The following is a 20,354-nucleotide window of genomic DNA, read 5'->3' on the forward strand; positions in this document are numbered from 1 at the left end:
TAGCAAACTTGACACCCTCTACAATTCAATTTGTTGTTTCGTTTTCCAATGCAACTACAACACACATCACTGCGAAATGCTCAAAGAACTAGATCACTCGAGTCTAGGCGCAAAGTTCACCTTTCCTGTCTTGCCTTCAAATACTTTCTGGGCAAGCTACCCACCTATCTGAACAAGCTCCTCACCCCTACCACATGCAGCACTTATCATCTGAGATCTGACTCCAAAAGACTGTTCATGGTCCCACGGCTCAACAAAGTATCCGGCTGCTCCTCCTCTTACCGTGCACCCCAAAACTGGAACAACCTACCAGAGACTCTCACATCCACCACCAGTTTAAGTTCTTTCAAAACTAAAACTGTCTCACATTTTAATCTAGTCTGTAGCTGTTACATAAGCCTATAATATACATCTTCTCTAACTGTGCATGCAATGTATTGTATATCATGTATACCCTGTTCATTTATGTAACTGTATTTTTAACCATGTATTATTTGTCATATTAACTATGCCCAGGACATACTTGAAAATGAGAGGTAACTCTCAATGTATTACTTCCTGGTAAAACATTTTATAAATAAATAAATTTGGGATTAGCAAATTGGAGGTCTATATAACATGGGGGATTTTTATTCTCGCTTTACCATAGGGACAAGGGGAGGAATAATTTGTATTTTCTTCCATTCTGCTGGGTGATAAAGTGACATGTATAAGAATCTTCCAGTGACACCTAAACCAGGCTTACCTACTTTTGGAATTAACAGGAGGTGGCGGCTCCTAGGGGCCCCTTAACCCTATTACTGCCAGGCTGGGTGCTCCACAAACAAGTTGCAATGCTTGAGACTGGAATCTCGGGTGATTAAATGGATACGATATCGGTTGAAGGAGAGGCAGCCAAATTGTGGTAAATGGAGAAGATTCAGAAGAGGGGAAGGTAGTCAGTGGATGTTCCGTGCTGGGACCAGTGCTCTGTAATATCTCTATTAGTGACATTACAGATATTTCGGAAGGGAAAATATGCCTTTTCTTTTTGCAGAGGACAGATCTTAACAGGGTTGACACTCTGGGGTGGGGAGTAAACAAATGAATGATTTAGGTAAATAAATTCGCGCCCCCCCTCTCCAATAACACAGTGTCAAATGACATTGCGGGTCATGTGACATCACGTGACCCCACCGCGCCATTTTAACGCGTCACCAAAGACCCGACAGAGAGCAGGTGAGTTACGGAGGCCTCACGCCTCCCCCGGTATTTAATTTAAATGCAGTAGGGAAGAGCGCGGGGCCTCTGTAACTGCCCGCGCCCCCCAGTTTGCACACCGCTGGTCTAGAGCGGCCAACTCCAGTCCTCAAGGGCCACCAACAGGTCAGGTATTGGGGATTTCCCTGCTCCAGCACAAGTGGCTCAATCCGTTTCTGATTCAGCACAGGTGGCTCAATCTTCAACTGTGCCACCTGTGCTGAAGCACGGACGTCTTTCAAACTTTCCCTGTTGGCGGCCCCTGGTCTCGAGTTTGGCAACCACAATGTAATGCCAAAAACTGGAAAGTAATGCACTCGGGTCACAAAAACCCAAAAGGCAGAATAGAGGATGAATGGCACTATATCAAGAAAAATAAGTGTACTGCACTACTAAAGAGTGTACCGTGTGACGAGAATGTGTCTAATATATAACAATGTATAATGTTCAACATCAACAATATACCATGAACATGGTTATATGTGCAAAATAACCCATGCCCTTGTGTGCAGGAATATATTATGGCAGCGGCTGCCAGATAGTCCTCCAATTGATCGAATCAGATAAAGCGCATGCACCAGCCATCTTTTTCTGCATATACAGCTCAACCCCATTACAGCGCGAAACCGCTTACAACGCGATGCAGGCGCGGCTCCCAATTTTCGTATTTATGAATACTTTACAACACGATTATTGGTATCTTAAATACTTTATTGTACAATGCATACAATTGTACATTATTTCTAACGCGATACGGTTATAGCGCGATGTGATTCTTTGGACCCCAAGCACAGCGTTATAAGGGGGTTGAGCTGTAGTATGTCAACGACTAGCGAAAAGGGACCGTTTCCGAGGACTTCAAAAGGACTGTAGGCAAGTACTGTAATGCGATAAGGCAGCTGGATGCGCGCTGCACAGAGCAAGGTATTGGCAGCAGGAGGAGGTAGTGTTCTACTTGACAGATCATTGGGTGGCAAGCAACATGGGATCATTTGTCCACAAGACATATCTACCACTCTATGGGCCCTATGACGTAGGGGCTGTCATAGGACATTTTGTAGGGTGACACCGCGGTCAGCATTCCCCAGGAGAGGACGTCCGTTTCCCTCAGCAGTCACGCCGCGATCACGAAGTGTAGAAGGGGTTGTGGCACGTGGGTGCTGCGGCTACGCCAGCACTCAAAGGGTTAAGCCAAAGCATGCTCCCGCTTCTAATTTCGACCAAGCATTATTACCAGCTTGTGTCTTGCCAGAGCTCTGCCTGTGTAATTAGAACAAAGCAGTTATAGGCCAGAGAGCCATCTGTGCAGACACATTTGCAATTTCTCTTTAATCTTTGTTTTTCTCTCCCCCCCTATTAACCCTTTTATAACAGATACCAAGGACAAGATACCTGAAGGAGCGCGATTTTATACTTTGCTGGAGGAGAGTATTTTCATTAAACTATATAGATTTCAGATCCACGAGACTATGAAAGCATAGTAAGTATAGATATAGGATAAAGTATCTGTTGTCCAAATTTAGCATAGGTTGAACTTGATGGACGTACTTCTTTTTTCAACCTCATCTACTACGTAACTATGTATGTAACTATGTAAAGCGTTTGGAAGTAAATGATTCTTCTTTTTTGGCTCAATCAGTCCTAACGCGCGAGGCGCATTCCTAGTTGGTGAGCCATCCCGCCATGGAGCCTCTCTTAAATCAGCAATACTTAAAGTGACTGCAAACGAAATATTCGAATGGCCATAGGACTTCATGACATGGAAGATCTATAGGAATGGTTACAACGTTCAGACTTCCAGAGGTCCGCATCATGCAGACGTCACCTTCATAAACCTCTCCATCCCCACAGACGAATTAGGATATGATTAACACACATTCCCAGCAAGCTCAAACTCCCACACCCACCACATGATGAATATATATTTATGTCAACCAGAGAGCTACTGCGCGTGGCAATGGTATACAACAAGAGACAGGGGGTGCCCAAAGCTACATCCAATTGAGAAAACATATATGTTTTGTCAATTGGATGTAGCATTAGGCACCCCGTCTCTAATTAGGATATGAATTTACAATCTACAGCTGCCGTCATACACCAGCATCGAAAATTATTTGCATCTCAAGCTCTCACTGAAAGATTGGAGGGGGAAAAAAAAAAAGTAATGTATGAATTTTTGCCAACTGATGAGCTGGTAATTAAAAGCATTTTCTCTTTGCATGTGAAACAGCTAGAAAAAAATTAAAAAACACCCACCCTAATTTGCATTCAAATTAAATCCGTCGGAAAAGCCAATAGCAGATTGAAATACACTGGCGAAGTGCTTAGGTAGCTGCATCTGTGCAGTATTCGCCTGTGTCTGACCCCCGTGGTCTCTAGGTGGGGCTTAGAAATTATTCACTATAGAGCAGGGGTGCTCAACTCCAGTCCTCATGCCGCCGCCCCTCCAACCCCCAACAAGACAGGTTTTCAGGATATCCCAGCTTCAGCACAGGTGGCTCAATGAGGCTCAGTTGAAGGCCTGTGCTGAAGCAGGGATATCCTGAAAACCTGACCTGTTGGCTTGAGGACTGGAGTTGAGCACTACTGCTATAGAACCTGTTCGGAGAGAAGCTTCTCACTGGCAGCTTCCAGGTTAGTCAATTTGGTAATGGCCGACAGGTTACAAGTCCCAATGTTGTTTCTTAGAACCTAAAAAGTTAAGTGTTACAAATGATCGGTATAGAATGCAATGTGGCAAATACATAGAAAGTCAAGTACGTAGCAATAATTTTTTTTTTTTTTTTACAGGCTTGGGAAAAGTGATGGGGACTTGGAAGCTACAATACACTTTAAGGGTTCCAGTTACTCATGTTGAAACAGCTCCTTTTGTGCATGGTACGGTATAAAGGATTTCACACTTTTTAAAGCCGCACTCCCCGTAGAGGTGAAGAATGAAGCTTCCTAAAATCGGCTTCATCCTTACTTAAAACATTGCCGTCCTCTTTTCATCACGATTCGTTGCCGACATATCTGGCACTTCTGCGTGCCTCCGTTACGTGGGGATAGTGTGTGCAGTCATTGTATAAAGCTGCTAAACTTGTGATAAATGTGAGGGGAAGTGGAGATGTTTATGGAGGAACAGACAGAATCCAGAGACATGGAGGAGCCAGAAGGGAACAGATTAAAGCCCTTTAACTCTTCCCCTCCCTGTGCATTGTATCACTGTGCAGTGTAGCCTAACCGTAATACAGCACACTTCTAAACGCAAAATCAGATTGTGAGCTACAGTGAAGGGATATAGTGTGCATGAGGATTATAACGTGTGCCGAACCCCCCACCCAGCCTAAATTCCTACAAAGCCCCACTATCTCTCTGTAATGTGCCCAGGGCAACCTCAGGTGCTGCATTAATCTGCAATATACAGAACGCAAAGTACAAGTCTGAATACTAAGAGCCGAGATCCTTACGGTGGGTACGGTTCAGGCGTTCTCCGCACAGCTTGGTCCCTGGAAAGTGCCTTTTCTCTAAGCAGAACCCTGCAGACGATGCATTGGAATGGAGCCGCTCTCAAATAATGGGAAAGACACGAGGAGTGGAAAAAAACCAACACATTCTTTATTTCAACACCGAATTAAATAACTTAGCACGTACACGACAGAGCAAACCATTTCAGCGGGGAGGAACTGAATGTCTCACAGTGTGCGTTCCCTTAACCCCTTCAGCTGCAACGGGGGACTGCACCCGTTTGCAATAACTTCCAGCGCTTCTGGGGTTAAAGGATCAACAGGCACGTGATTTTTGTAACAGTCTTTAACCTTTTCACTGCTGTGCATCGCATTACAGGCCAATCTGATTCTCCAATGAGGGTCTTGTCACCCTTTTTGATATTTGAGGGAACCCCCTTTACCCGCTTTTAGGTCAGACTGGCTATTAGTAACGCAATGTTCCAGCACCAATAATCAAATGTCTCACAGATGAGATGATATAGCAGCAATAAACCAAGAACTAAACTTATTTACAGTTTAAAGACAGGGGTGGGCAGCTCCAGTCCTCAGAAGGCCACCAACAGGTCATGTTTTCAGGATATCCCTGCTTCAGCACAGGTGGCTCAGTGACTGAGCCACCTGTGCTGAAGCAGGGATCTCCTGAACACCAGACCTGTTGGTGGCCCTTGAGGACTGGAGTTGCCCACGCCTGAAGATAATGGATAATCATACCTAAAGCAGCTGTACTGGCATACAAGGGGTTAAACTAGTGTTTGGCAGCCATCTTTTTCATATGGGTTTAGTGTGTATCCAACGCCAACTTTATACGTTCTCTCCATTGAAGTCACAGGGCACAAAACAGTGTTTGCTCAGGGTACACCCCACTCTGACCCCCAAACATCAGGTCACATGGGGAACGGACTCCCTATGCAGCTACCCACATGTATTTGGACTTATCGTGACCCAGGGAAAGTGAAATAAATTAAAACAAAGTGCACAACATTCTTTTCTTAAATATGAAATATGGATTAAAAATAAAATAGCTCCAGACCCCAGGCCTGTGTGAGGATGTGCGTTGTGACGGATTATTAATGCTGTTTTAGGACCATTTTAGGATTCTACTTGTCAGCATATTGTCACCACTCTGGCCAAATACCCGTTTATCACCCCTTCTAATACTCCAAAATGTACTGTTTCTTCCTGATAAGAGTTCCCCTCTATCCCATTTTATGGGATCAACATTGGGGATCTTCATAGACAAAATAAGTGTTTGCAGAGCTTTCCAAACCTCATGTTCCAAACCCGAGTCTGATCCCAGAGTGTACAGTGACACCAGTGAGGTCTGGAAAGCAGACCATCCCCAATGCTGGTCGCCTCAAAACTGTATCACAGCCGATCTACATTTCTCCAGGACCAACCCAACAGCTAAAAACTTTGAACCTACCCTGTACAAGAAACGCTGACCAATTAAAGAATAACAGGAAGGACAGGACGGTTGCACAGCTCATGGTCCAATCACTCCCAGTCTAATCTTTCCAGCAACATATTTCACAAGTACCCCTGTTTCTCCGGGAGGGCTGACCACACGTCTCAGCCCTGCGGGTGCCGTTACGGCTGCTGCACATCCGGGGCGCTCTCTGCCGGGGGCAAGAAGGGATTCTCTGGGTTGGTCTCCATGGTGAGGAAAACCAGGGCGAAGAAAGCGACCACCACGAAGACCACGATTTGCAGAGCTACGGGGACCAGGCGCCGTGCCCCCTTCTCTGCCGCTGCGCCTTTCTGCTCCTGCATCCTGGCCCTGGTCGCTAGGTCGTCGTATTTGAACTGTATGGGTCGCCCGGCCGCACCTTTTATCGGTTTCCTACGGGTGGCGCTGTAGGTCAAAGTGTGTTAGAGTCAAGTGGTGTGTGCACAATTACATGCTGCTTCCCGCTGTAGGCTTTTCCACTGCAGTGTCTCCCCCCCCCCCCTCTGCCCACGGAAAGCCCATTTAGAAAATGTTAAATATCTTTTAAAAACCCTATTTTGTCCTTAAACATTAACGGAGACTGACACACAAGAGGCAAAATACGAGCCCAAACAAATCTTGATGAATGCATTGTAAGGCTACAGCCTCAGTGTCGGCTGCTGCACACGCTCCTGGCAGGCTGGCGGCGCGGACAGCTGTGACCGCCGGTCTGTAGCTGACCTGCAGGAGATTGCGAAGTGGGGGTTGGGGGTTGTTAAACATTGCGGGGGCGCGGTTATGACATCACACGGCTGGTTTGCACTCATTAGCCTGAACCGCCAGGGGGTGTGGCCAGCGCTCCGTCGCAAGTTCTGAAGACAATTTTCTTGTCTTCAGAAAAATTCTGTCGAGCAACGCAGCGGCCAAGGGAGATAGTGGGCCCGGCCCCAGTGAGGGGCGGTTCTTGTTCCTGCAGCGCACGCTGCAGCATGTACTGGGGACCTAGCCCAAGGTACCAGCGTTTAAAAAAAGATTAGCAATAACAGATTACCAAAATATAATTCCTGCTCCTTAATAAACAAGCGTCTAAGATTCAGACCTTGGCGTATCCTTCATTGTTGCATCTTTGCTTATAACCCCAAGATTGCTTTGTTGCAAGCGTTATTTAAATTCCTTTGTCTCTAACTCCATTTGTGTTGCTGTAAATATTTAGCGCCCCTAAAATAAATGCCTGTTGAAAGGAGACAGATTGATTTTCCATCTCTCATCACTGACTGCACCTCATGCCCAACTGCATTTGTCTCGATTAAAGTAAAAGGCTGTAAGATCCCATAACTTCCCTGTGCATTACCTCAATCCAAGGGGAGACAGGGACATGGGTTCAGAGAAGTCATCAAGACGAGTGGGATCTTCAGGCTGTGGAGAATAAGTACACAGTCACTTGCATTGTTAGCCCTGTACCATGCAGCGTGACCGTTCATCTTCTGTATCACCGCAGCACATATTTACCAAGCGATGCTATGCCGTTAGACACCCACCAGCACAGGCAGACACCCTCCATATACGTGTGCCAGACACCAATAAAAAAAACCTTCACCGAAAGATGCCCCCACCGAACACACCCTAAACTGTTCGAACCATGTATGAGATGCCCACTGAAAATGAACATGCTGCAGTATAGATCAATGCTGAGAATTACTCCACATTTAGTGATCTAAAATGTAAAGTACATTGTGAAGAGACCATTATTATTTAACCCTGGAGTTACTGCTGCTCTGTAATCACTTCCAAACAGCCATATATGAATTACACATCATATGAACAGGATCATTAACCCCTTCCCTGCAGGAGAAGCTTGCAGTGCATTACAGCAGGGGTGCTCAACTCCAGTCCTCAAGCCCCCCCAACAGGTCAGGTTTTCAGGATATTCCTGCTTCAGCACAGGTGACTCGGATGCAAAGTCTTTGACTGAGCCTCTGAGAAAGCTGGGCTGTCCTAAAAACCTGACCTGTTGGGGGGGAGGGCCTTGAGCACCCCTGCATTACAGCACAACGCCGGCAGTTCTATTTGGCCCGCGGAGAAAGACAAGCGGCACTAGATGCTTCCACTTCTCCTCTGCATCATTAACCATGTTCATTCTCAGGGAGGGAAGTCACTCCGCAGTAAGGTACCCAAAGCCATAATGGTAACCGGGGGCATTGCCTGGAGTCTGCTCTGCTTCACAAACACGCAGGCCTTGGGGGTGTTACTCGGCGTTCGGTAGGTCATCGTGTTCTTGTCTGCGGTCACTTTCTCCTGACAAACACAAATCTCATTAGGGATCTCTCCTTCCCGCCGCGTCGCACAGAAGGCACAGCCGGCAAGCTGCAGTTCATTTTTTGGACCGTTTTCGATAATGTCTCATTTTGTTTTCAATATGTTTAATTAAAATCAAAAATTAGGATCTTTTACCAAGTTTACTGATCCTAAATAGCTTTATGTAGGTCAAGATCTTAATCATCATCTATTAGTGTTGGTGATAAAAAGTTATAATGAACCTAAACAAAAAACAAAGGGAACTTAATAAAGGGTTAACTCATATTTAGAGAAAGTACTAGCACAAAGTACAACAGGGGTGCTCGATCCAGTCTTCAAACTCCCCCCCCCCCTCCCCCTCCACCAACAGGTAGGTTCTGGATATCCCTGCGTCAGCACAGGTGGCTCAATCAGAGAATGTCTTTGATTGAGCCACGTGTTCTGAGGCTTTGATATCCTGCCCTATTGGGGGTGGTGGGGGGGGGGGGGGGGGGGGAGAGAAGAGAAGGGGCTTGAGAACTGGAGTTGAGCACCCCTGATCTATATCATGCACAGGGTGTAGTCACTAGCCACCGAGCCTGCATTAATCCAATGCAGGGGTGCTCAACTCAAGCCCATAAGCCCCTGCAACAGGTAAGGTTTTCAGGATATCCCTGCTTCAGCACAGGTGGCTCAATCAGTCCCTGCTTCAGCAACTGGGGCTCAGAGGCTCAATTAAAGCGGTCTGTGAGATCCTGAAGATCTGACCTGCCGGGAGAGGGGCGAATAGGGGGTAGGAGCGGTCTTGAGGGCTGGCGTTTAGCACCCCTAGAGTAGAAAATGTGACGAATCAGGTCATTTGCTAGTATCTGAATGGGTCTCCATACTGGGTCATATCCCCGCCCCACATTAGCAACACTGTCCTACTCCAATGAGACAAAGCGCACCTTGGTAGCGCCATCCTGCCCTGTGTGGTAACCCGACGCCTGGCCCGCAGAAGATCTCCTCTCCATCTGCTCATCACACAAAACATGGCGCCGACTAGTCAGACGGTTACAATGGTCAATCTTACAGGCGCAAATGTGAAGTTTTAAGGTTACATTCATAGGTGTCTCGCTCCAAACATGACACACACACACACACAAAAAAAAAAAGAAGGAACACAGTCACCCAAATTATTCTCTGCAAGAGTACAAATATTTGGGTGCATTTAAAAAAATGACAAGAAAATGGATCATTTCACAGCATAAGCTTTTAAAACATTTTTTTTTGAAAAGTCAAACGTGTGTACACACTATGAATGAGCTGTGACAATAATATTTTACACGCGTTTTTCAAGGATACGTTTATATTGAAAATCAACATGTGCAAACACAATTATTTAGTTTGCATTGTTGCAGAAGTGAGAAATGCCAAGTGAATGAATGAGAGTGTCACTTTCCAAAACAATAGTTAAGATTTTTTTAGTCATTGATGTACCCGGGGGGGGGGGGGGGGGGGGGGGGGGGGGTGTTATGGGAGGAGTTCAACGCCAGTCCTCAAGGGCTACCAACAGGTCAGGTTCGGGATATCCCTGCTTCAGCCCAGGTGGCTCAGCCTTCGACAGCCACACCTGCTGAAACAGGGATATCCTTAAAACCTGACCTGTTGGTGGCCCTTGGGGACTGGAGTAGGCCGCCCCAGATTGAATGCTTCTAAGATCATGTTTGAGGTTGGCGTTGAATGACAAATTTGTGTCCAGCCAATGGATTCGCCCAGTGAATGGGTCAAACACCTGAAACCATAAAGATAGTCATTATAGGGCCAGTACTTTCCTGCTTCAATATCTTGCTGACGCTGAAATCGTCCCCTAATGTCGCCAAGTTCTGGTTGTATTCAGCTGCGAGAGATGATGGGATCTGGAAGAGGAACAGAATGTTTATACGTGCTCCAGGAATCTGACGTGTGTCAAATCTTGGTTAATAAGCCCATTTTGGAGCAAAACATCAGCAAAGGGCTTTTTCATTCAGCATCTCACAGGGGTGGGCAACTCCAGTCCTCAAGACCTCCCAACAGGTCAAGTTTTCAGGATCTCGGCTTCAGCACAGGTGGCTCAGTCAAAGACTGAGCCTCTGATAGAGCCACCTGTGCTGAAGTAGGGATATCCTGAAAACTTGACCTGTTGGTGGCCCTTGAGGACTAGCTGATCTATCAGCATCAGTGTATCCAGTTGCTCCTATTTGCCCCCCCCGCATTTGTCAGTTGACAATAGGAGTCACATGACGCTCCAAATGGGATATCAAATGGAGTTTCATTATCCCCCTCTTCTGTGTGTGTACTGTGTCAGAAACACAGTCAGGTTTGAGGCTGTGTAATCCTCTAACAACCTGCATCAGATGGAAGAACTTGTTAGCGAGCTTCTTGCATTTGACGCGTCAGTGCCTCTGGGGCCAGTGTTTGCAGGCACCAGTGGCAAGGCAGGACAGGTAGGCGGGCAGCCAAAATAAAACGTGTGGAATACCACTTATACCTGGTGTTCTCAATCACCACATGTTAAAGAAGGGGGTTTAAAAGGGATACAGGAGCAAGGAGGGAATCATTTTAGTGCTCCCACAAATATGCACCCTGAAAGCGCAATCACCCAGCAGTGACATGCAATGTTTAACAAGGTGTTCCCCCCAGAGAGTGATGTGCTGAGGGTGACTCATTACGTGCATGTACGGGCCCTGGGACGGGCTCGTGCTGAAGCGACGGGGAACAGGGACGTTCACTGTGAGAACCTATGGGAGAAATTCACATGGTGTTACAGCCAATCTCACACAGCGGTGTGACTAATGTGTGGGCGACAGCATTTACTTTCATGTAGCTCTCCCGGGCAAGCATGTCTGTCCCGTACAGCTTTGCAATCTAATTTCCTGTCATTTTGGTGCACAAGGAGATGAAGGGACCTGATCAAGGTTACAGCGCAAGGTCACCAACTTTCACACAACGGAAGTGTGGACACAATCATTGATGACATCCAAGTGGCACCGGGCTTGGTCTGATTGTGGTAACCGGTGGCAAATAAATGTTTTGCCTGTATGCAAACGCTTTACAAGCTTTGTGTAGACGGGATTAGATGTCCTGCCTTCCCTTTATCTGTTGGTTCCAGTCAGCATGTCTCTGGACGACACCAGCCTGTTACCCAACAAGCATAAAAACGGTCCCTACATTGGCAACATGTTGCGGTCATGACCAACTATAGTTCGGTTCATTCTTGGCAAACGGAGGTCAGCCCCGCCAAAATCAGGGAAATCCATCAAAACAAGACTGACGCAGTGGGATTTAAACCCAATTCTCCAGCTTCAATGACCACTATTTAACCATTCGAAAGATTACTCTTTTTCTCCCCTTCAGCAAAATGCAGACTCCCACCATCTTACCAGAAACTATACATTTTTTTAAAGCAACAATCCCCTATACATACCATACACACTTGGAACTCTTTAGTAACATGGTGAAACAAAGGTAGTTTGTAAACAGTATTTTCAGGCTTTTAAACGGGACTAGAATGGTTAATATGGTGGGGCGCTTACGTTGGCCGCGCTGTAGCTGCTCACGCCGTTCATTGCTGCTCTAAGAGGGCTCTCGCTCTTCATTTCTACCCTTTTCTGGAGGTGAAAACCTTTAGAAAAAGCAAGAAAGCAGAGGCAGGGGGTGAGGCAGCACAACCTATTTTTATCACACGTCAAATATACAGATGCTGAACCATTCAAAGCAGAGTCGCTGACTCCCAGGATGTATTGATGGAGCTGGCTAGTGACGCAGCCAGCGTCTGTTAACAGGATCTAGAGACGCATTATCCCTCATTCTTTACTGTTGAGCGTTGTCCAAAGTCCAAAATGTTTAAAAAATAAACGAACAAACAGTCATGACAACTTTGCCTGGAGAGCTGAGGCATTAAAATAAAAGAGGGGATAGCATCACCGTAGAAAAGAAACGGTCAAAATGCAGCATCAGAAAAACGTTGCCAGAGGGGTCAGAAAAGCCTTATTCCTGGTGTCACTAGTTGCGTTGTTCTTTAACAAGGAGACGGTTCTAACCTTCGTCCTCGCTGTCTGAATACTGATCCACATCCCCTGCTCCGTTCTCTCGGACCTGGGCCGGCCCCTCTTCCAGCAGCTGCTGCAGTTTCCGCTCATATACGCTTCTTGTGCTGGCTAAAGATCAAAACAAATAGGTGAGAAACTGCAGGTTTAAAAACGTGCAATCCCATAAACACAACAAAAAAAAAAAGCCAATTTGTAAAGCATTCTAATAGCAAAGATTTGGCTGCTTCGGTTTATTGGGAAATTAATAAATTGCATTTCTTCAGAGCCTGGGGAAGGGGGAGAGATTAATGTTGTTTTTCTTTACCCATATCCCACCTGTGTCTGAGAGCAAATAAAGATATGTGGGGGTGGGGGTTGCCAGTGCACACTTCTTGAATACAGCAACATCTGACAAAAGGAAACAGCCAGAGGAAAGCAAACCCCTACCAAGTCTCAGCTTCTTTACAATGGATTTTAAAATATCTGAGCGTCAGGCTTTGGGACAAATAATAAACACCCACGTGACCCCATTAATACACTTTGGGCATTGGATTTAAAGGGACAATCCTATGGTTTGTCAGGGTGCATCGTCAACCCAACATTACAAAACACAGTCAACTGCGAGAGGAGCCCACAATGCATTGCAGGGCCGTAAGGCAGAGACAAGATTAAGATACTGTATGAGCTCTATGGAAAAAACGGTTTTCTGATTCGGCTCTTCCTTATCTCAGGCTTTGCGGACTATAGAGCAGGAAAATGTATATATACTCTGCTACTGTCATTTGCATGTCAACCTTGACTGCAGGTTAATCAGTGCATGACATGTGAATGGGGTGATCTCCGAGACGAATGGGACACTTAATTACACGCATGAGTCTCATGGCTTGAATGATCGTGTGTGTGTGTGTGTGTGTGTGTGTGTGTGTGTGTGTGTGTGATCTCTTTGAGTAGCTTAGCACGATCTTTACATATTAACAGGAGTGGAGGAAAACACCAACTTGTATCCCCGCTACAATCCACTGCAAGCAAGGACTTCTACTCCCCATGAGCATCCGTTTGTAATCACCGGAGATGTGTTCTATAAATGTGACTGTTTACAATTCAGAAAAGAAGTAAAATCGGAAGGCATTTGATAAAAATTGTATTTCTATTCAATTTAACTTGACTTTCAATAGCCTAACTAGATTCATTCACAGCTGATACAGACACAGACCATCCAATATGTCTGGGATATTAACCAGAAACTGCCCTGATTTTCTACATAGTCTATAGATTGTAGCAGTTGATCCCACTGCTGTAGAATGAAGGTGTGTGTTAGCTGTGCACACTGACACACAATCCTCTCCACCCCCCTCACCACCAGCTCCTGAAAATGATATGCGTACGTAATATGGGTCCCGGCCTGACCCCGCGTTTCAGCAGCTGTTCCTTCAGCTCACTATTGCTCAGGCTTCTTACGTCCATCATCCCTTCTCTGGTCTCCTCCTCGACTTCCAGAGACAGAACCTTAGAGAGGAGAGAGCAGCCGTGTTGAAAAGAAAAATGGCACAGGCCCCACCGTTACCAAACAAACCATTCCGCTGCGAGGAAGCACTAAAAAAAAGGATATTCTAATAGGGGATTCTATTCAGTGAGGGAGGAGTTGGCTTTTAACCCCTATGTAGCCATGGGCGTCTGCAACCCATTGCAATGAAAGGCTCTGGCAACACACAGGTTAATACACCTGGTCGTTAGTCCTCAAGAAATAAAATATTAATGTCTGGAAATATGTACCCAGGATTTCAGCTACAGAGGCGGCTGGATGAATAGGTTTCAACAAGATTTGTAAAACGCTAAATGTGCAACACCCTGCTATCCGCTCTAGCAGACAAGAGGTTAATACAGGAGTGGGCCAGTTCAGTCCTTAAGGGTCACCAACAGGTCAGATTCAGAATATCCCTGCTTCAGCACAAGGTGGCTCAGTGCAAGACAGCTGAAACATTGATATCCTGAATCTGACCTGCCTTTGGCCCTTGAGGACTGGAGTAGCCCCCCCCCCCCCCAGTTAAGGGCATTGAGTGAAACCCACCCCGTATCGACACCTGTCTCGCTGTACGTTTAACAATCTGCTGACATTTTCAACAAAAGGGGTTTGTTGCCAAGCAACTGCCCTCCCATTAGGTGACCGGTCGCCCTACCTGTCAGTGCTATAAGCTGCTTCATACTTAGACCCGCCAGATTTAACAAGCGAGCAGACCCTTTCCAAGGGAATTTTGCATTAATATTTGTCAGATCCCTCAAGCTGCTCTTCAGATTACACGCTGCACTGCATAATAGTACTGAGTACATCTATGCGCAAAGGCATTACACATCAAAAGTGTCTAAGGCACCAACATATGGAGCGATTTATCAAACTTATTGGAAATATTGTATTCTGTAGTTGTAAAATATATCTGTCCACACGAGACCTGTGAGGTTTGGAAAGCTCTGTACACGTGAAGGAGACCTGTGAGGTTTGGAAAGCTCTGTACACGTGAAGGAGACCTGTGAGGTTTGGAAAGCTCTGTACACGTGAAGGAGACCTGTGAGGTTTGGAAAGCTCTGTACACGTGAAGGAGACCTGTGAGGTTTGGAAAGCTCTGTACACGTGAAGGAGACCTGTGAGGTTTGGAAAGCTCTGTACACGTGAAGGAGACCTGTGAGGTTTGGAAAGCTCCGTACACGGATATATCTTAAGACCTTCACTGCCTGTCCAGTGACCGGTCACAGCCTATATGATGCACCGTCCTGTACTTTGCCAGGACACAGCTTTACACAAACTTGTCAATGACATTTTATAGGTTTTTGTTAAATATATATCCTTCCTCAATGTTTATTGCCTTGTTCGGATTTTACAAGGTTTGTTTACACAGTATGCGGGTTTTATTTGTTAAACACCATTATCTTTTACATAATAAGATATTTTGCCTTGTAGTTTTCCTGCACCGATCAAGCACCATTCCCCATAAACTTCAACACAAGGTGTAAAATTAACTGTTGCCACATACCAATCATTCTGTTCTGCATACAACTACGTTGGGCACGGACAGAACCTATTCATTACTTTTATGTTGCTCCAGTAAAATGCATCTCAGTTGCAAAGAATTTGTTCCGCTACACTTAGAGTGGAAGATTCCAGGCTAACTGGTGCATGGATTTAACCTTCCTATTGTGCCAATATCAGTGAACATGCCAATATTAACAAGGTTCTCTCTCCCCCCTATTCATTGTAGTGCAGATGCATGATCTGTTAATATCTTACAAAAAATAAATAACGTTTTGTCTGCCCCTCTGTGAGAGATAGCTCATCGGTGACATCATAATGCACATAGCCTGGTGGCAGATATGGAGTCAGATAGCTATAAAGTTTAGACAGAAAGCAGACAAAAAAAAAAATGTCTCAGCTGACATGCGACAAAGCAAGAATGCTGGAGAGGCAGAAAGAATTGATGACATAAGGTATTACATAACAGAGAGAGGATAAGTAGGGAAAGAAAAAAGTAAAAACCGTCATTTTGCAGAGGGTGGGGTTGGCGTGCAAAGTGCACACGGGCTGGGCCTAGTTGCATAAATAATTAGAAGCTTCACTTCCAGTGTGATGGCTCCATGAGGGTACAGAGTACTGCAATTTTATTTACAAGCCCAGAACACCATTGTTTTAGTTTTAACTTTCATAACGTTGTTCCACCTTATCCTTAAAAATTGCCCATCGTCCCCTGCAATGCTACAGCGCGGGACAGGCTACACTATGCAAGGAACACCGACTGGCAGCTCAGCCTTCCCAGCGCCACAAGTCTACCCAATTCTCCATTCATCCTGGACCAGTACACCTAGCCCTGGCACTGCCGCCTCACACACGTAAAACCGAACGGCACTTACGTCATTCTCAGACAACAAATCCTCGTCCTCACTGGAGAAGTCAGCGGCTTCTTTATTCTGGGTGAGAACATGCTTTAGGTAGAGCTGCAAGTAAACCTGTTTCTTGGGGTCGCCCCGAGGCAGGGGCACGTTGTGAGAAATTAACAAACTTTTCAGTTGGTGTTTGGAAAGCTGGGAAGGGTTTCCTGCATGGGCCGGCATGGCAGCCAGGAGTCAAAAGCAGCACTAACTGAAAGGTCAGGCAGCTGGCCGCGCTGACATTCATACCGCTCGGCTTTATTTAAAGTAGCATGTAGGGAGGCACCACGTTCCCTCTCCGAAAACGTGCACCACACTGTATACTGATACTGAGCACCTCTCCACACCTACAGCCATTACATTTAACCAGAAATACTGTCATATTTCTTTTATTTTGGACTTGTAATATTTACATGGTGAATAAAAGCTTTGAGGGGCTGTTCCAGTCTTTAATGTATTTTGGTGATAGGACTAGGTCAGTCATCAAAACTAGGAGGAATTGAATGGTCTGATTTATGACCGCTTCCTAATTCCTAAACAAACAGATAAACAGAAGTAGCTGACATGCTTGAATCTAGTGTTGCTGACAAGCGGCACATTTCGTTTTGACAGGACACAGAGCATTAAAATGGTTACCTCATTACTCGCACTTTATCTCCAGCACTGAATAGGTTACAGTACTCCCGTTATTGTACATTGCCGGTAAACATGGCGATGCCCAGCGCAGACAGACGCTGGTATCAAGAAACCCACACATTACAATTAGACTGTAAGCTCTTCGGAGCGGGGACTCCTCTTCCAAAATGTTACTTTTATGTCTGAAGCACTTATTCCCATGACCTGTTATTTGTATTATTTATTATTTATGATTGTCACGTGTATTGCTGCTGTGAAACGCATGTACATTAATGGCGCTATATAAAGACATACATACTGTACATTAATGTTCTAACCTCCACACGTAGTATTGATTTATGGTCTGCTTTATTCCCAGGACTAAAGGGCATCTGCTTTTATTATCGGCACATTGCTGTATTTCTCACAATTATTGTTCCGGGAGCTGCTCTGCCCATCATAAAACTTTCAACTTTTTCGGAAGTTCATCGATGTCAAATGATTTAACAAATAGTATGCACAGTCACACACACACACACCTCTGGGAACTACTAGTTAGTGAGGGGTTAACAGCCATACGGGGCCAAATAAGTGGCCTCCTATTGGGTGACACCCCCTCCCCTGGTACTGGGTGACTTGGCAGATGTTAAGCCATGCCCACTTTCTTTCCAGTCATAAAACGTCACAGATAGCATATATATGCTTGGGAGAAGGTTCTAGAAGTCAGGTTCCTGGGAGTCATGCGTGGAGGAGCCTTTTATGTATATAGGTAAGAGTTATATTTGATCCGTCCCTGGTTATTGTTTTACAGTCAGGGAAAGTATCTCACTTAAATAGCGCCCATGAAAGACAACCCCATGGAACACTGTGCATATATGCAACACAAAGCCTATGTTCTCTAGGAGGTCCCGCAGATAGGAAACCGGGGCCCATGCAGCCAGCCGGTAGCCAACATCCTCAGTATGCACAGAAATGAGAGTCAAGAGCATGGAGCGGGATACAGGCCAGCTGCCTGACCTTTCAGTTAGTGCTGCTTTTGACTCCTGACTGCCATGCCGGCCCATGCAGGAAAACCTTCCCAGCTCTCCAAAGACCAACTGAAAAGTTTGTTAATTTCTCACAATGTGCCCCTGCCTCGGGACGACCCCAAGAAACAGGTTTACTTGCAGCTCCAGTGAGGACAAGGATTTGTTGTCTGGGAATGACGTAAGTGCCGTTCGGTGTTACCAAGAAGGGGGGCAGGTCCAGTGTACTATTCAGATACAAGCTACGTACCTCCCTCGATGAGTAACTAGGGAAGATGTCCTAAAGCACAAGCAAGGCAGATATACATCAAATAAGAGTAACATGTGAAGAGACCAGAGACCCGATGTTCAAATAAAGATTGCTTCATCTACACCCAGCCTGCACGGATCCAGCACCGAGAGGCATGCGAGAGACTGACCAAAGCCATATAAAGAGACACTTAATGCAAACTCCGTAGGAGTTGGGCAAGTAGAGTTACGTGTAACATTTACACACAGAGGCGCTGTAATTAAGGTTTGTGCAAGATTAGATGGTGTTGAAATACTAAATTAGTCTTAACCACCATTTTTCAGATTTTGTATTGATACTCAACATGCTTATTAATAATTTGTTGTTTATATACCATTTGAAAATGTGCAATGTTTGTCGTATTTTGTTTCCAATTGACAATTGTAATAAAAAGTTAAACAAAACAAGAAAAAAAAAAAAAAAATCTTATATGGGCTTAAATATTTTTGTCAATGATATTAAAGTTCCAACTCTGTATTACATGTAATTAAGAGCAAGGGGAAGGGTAGAAATTGGCTATTATTGTATCCAGAACATGTTTATTCCTGCACCTGCCATCTAGTTTGGAAATGGTGTGACAGACAGATCATAGATTCTTGAGTGATCAGTGCAGATATCCCTGTACTGTATTAATACTGCCCTCATGAGGCCGAGCTCACGGTGGCGGCGTTGCTACATGCGTGTGCTTGCGTTCACACGCACTTCCGGGACTCTTACCTGATTCCCTATGGTAGTTAAAGTGCCTGCGTCGACGCTGCTACAATTTGCAGCCACAACTGAAATTTCGCGTGGTGTCACGTGAGCTGGTTCAGCCAATGAGGGTGAACCAGCTCCGTGACACGTTCGCCACGCCCCCGATCTCCTGCAGCTAGCGCACACATCACTGGGGCTGCAAAAGCGCACGCTGGGGCCCACACGGCCGCGCCACAACCATGAGCTCGGCCTTAGGCCGCGGGCATGGTGCCTCGGGCCGCGCTGAGCCGTGCTCCTGCTCAAGCTGGTGCTTTTTTTGCATCCTGGCAGGCGAGGCAGTGAGTGCGCTTTGGGGGCGGGCGGAGGCGTCAGAGGCGAAGCTAGTCCCTCGTTCCCATTGGATGTTTACGGTCACGTGACCGGCCCACTGCTCCGGAAAGCACAAAAACTTAATTTAATATGTCGGCTGCAATTCAGCACGCCCCCGCTGAAGCCACACACATACAAGATGCAGGAGCAAAGTGTGCTACCTCAGCACGCTATTTTTTTTTACTATGCCCGCGGCCTTAGGCTGGGGCCGGGTGCTTTCCCTGGCCATGGTGGACGAGCCGTGCCTGGGGGCGTGCCTAGGGACGTCATGGAGCTTGTACGCCCTCATTGGGCGAACCAGCTCACGTGACCGGCCTGTCGCGCCAAGAAATCCGTTTCAACCGATTTCTTGTGCAACACACGCCCCTTCCCGCTTCTGTGTGCACGCATGCTGCATGGACACGATTACTGCCCTAAGGCAGTCTGATCGCTCAGCGGTCCCATGGCCCCAGCCTTAGGCACTTGAGGAACTACCATAGGGAATCAGGTAAGATGGTAGCGACGCCACCATGAGCTCGGCCTCAGAGTCACTCCACCGCCAACACCCACTCGTAGTTATTTGCTTCGAAAGAAATAACCTGATCCCCACGGGCAATGTATATGGATTACTCCAAGATTGGTAAAAGAAAAAAAAAAATGACCCCAACATGATTCGAACACGCAGCCTTCTGATCTGGAGTCAGACGCACTACCGTTGCACCACGAGGTCTGCGGCATGCAGTCATCTAAAATAGAGCTTTCAGCACCAGGCAGAGGAACAGCTCACGCCCATCACAAGCTCTGCTCTAAACAGGCGACTAGTGCATCATCAACCCATGCAGTGCAGCTTCCTCTCTCCACTTCCCCACCCACTGAGGGTGTTAACATGCACCCTCTTTAAGCCCTGTACCGGATATACTGGCAATCTCATTTACTGGAGGATGTTAGCAAGTACACAGCTTCAGGAAATGCTACCTGCTCATCACCTGGTGC

General features: G+C 46.1%; 2 protein-coding genes and 1 long non-coding RNA gene across 7 annotated transcripts in view; 1 reads left to right on the top strand and 2 right to left on the bottom strand.

Moving 5' to 3' along the window:
• The window catches only part of KLHDC8A (kelch domain containing 8A), a 23,196-nt gene extending 18,409 nt beyond the window's left edge, over window positions 1–4,787 (bottom strand). The window contains exon 1 of the mRNA XM_075613761.1: window positions 4,689–4,787. The gene's annotated coding sequence lies outside the window, so the exon portion shown is untranslated. The remainder of the gene's footprint in view (window positions 1–4,688) is intronic.
• Window positions 1–5,288, top strand: part of LOC142502581 (uncharacterized) — a 10,316-nt gene extending 5,028 nt beyond the window's left edge. Inside the window, exons 2-3 of the long non-coding RNA XR_012803797.1 lie at window positions 2,614–2,719; window positions 4,030–5,288. This is a non-coding gene — a long non-coding RNA (uncharacterized LOC142502581). The remainder of the gene's footprint in view (window positions 1–2,613; window positions 2,720–4,029) is intronic.
• Window positions 4,815–20,354, bottom strand: part of LEMD1 (LEM domain containing 1) — a 16,534-nt gene continuing 994 nt past the window's right edge. For 2 of the 5 annotated variants that reach the window (XM_075613756.1, XM_075613759.1), the window contains exons 2-9: window positions 13,862–13,982; window positions 12,489–12,605; window positions 11,982–12,070; window positions 10,242–10,325; window positions 9,375–9,440; window positions 8,356–8,448; window positions 7,505–7,569; window positions 4,815–6,579 (exon numbers count right to left, since the gene is read on the bottom strand). In XM_075613756.1, the coding sequence (XP_075469871.1) occupies window positions 6,315–6,579; window positions 7,505–7,569; window positions 8,356–8,448; window positions 9,375–9,440; window positions 10,242–10,325; window positions 11,982–12,070; window positions 12,489–12,605; window positions 13,862–13,982 (900 nt within the window). In that variant the 3' untranslated portion in view covers window positions 4,815–6,314. Of the gene's footprint in view, window positions 6,580–7,504; window positions 7,570–8,355; window positions 8,449–9,374; window positions 9,441–10,241; window positions 10,326–11,981; window positions 12,071–12,488; window positions 12,606–13,861; window positions 13,983–16,373; window positions 16,601–20,354 lie in introns of those variants that run through there. The other 3 variants (XM_075613755.1, XM_075613757.1, XM_075613758.1) reach the window with 3 other exon arrangements.

Source organism: Ascaphus truei, chromosome 9, assembly GCF_040206685.1.
Source record: "Ascaphus truei isolate aAscTru1 chromosome 9, aAscTru1.hap1, whole genome shotgun sequence".
NCBI classification, from domain to species: Eukaryota; Metazoa; Chordata; class Amphibia; order Anura; family Ascaphidae; genus Ascaphus; species Ascaphus truei.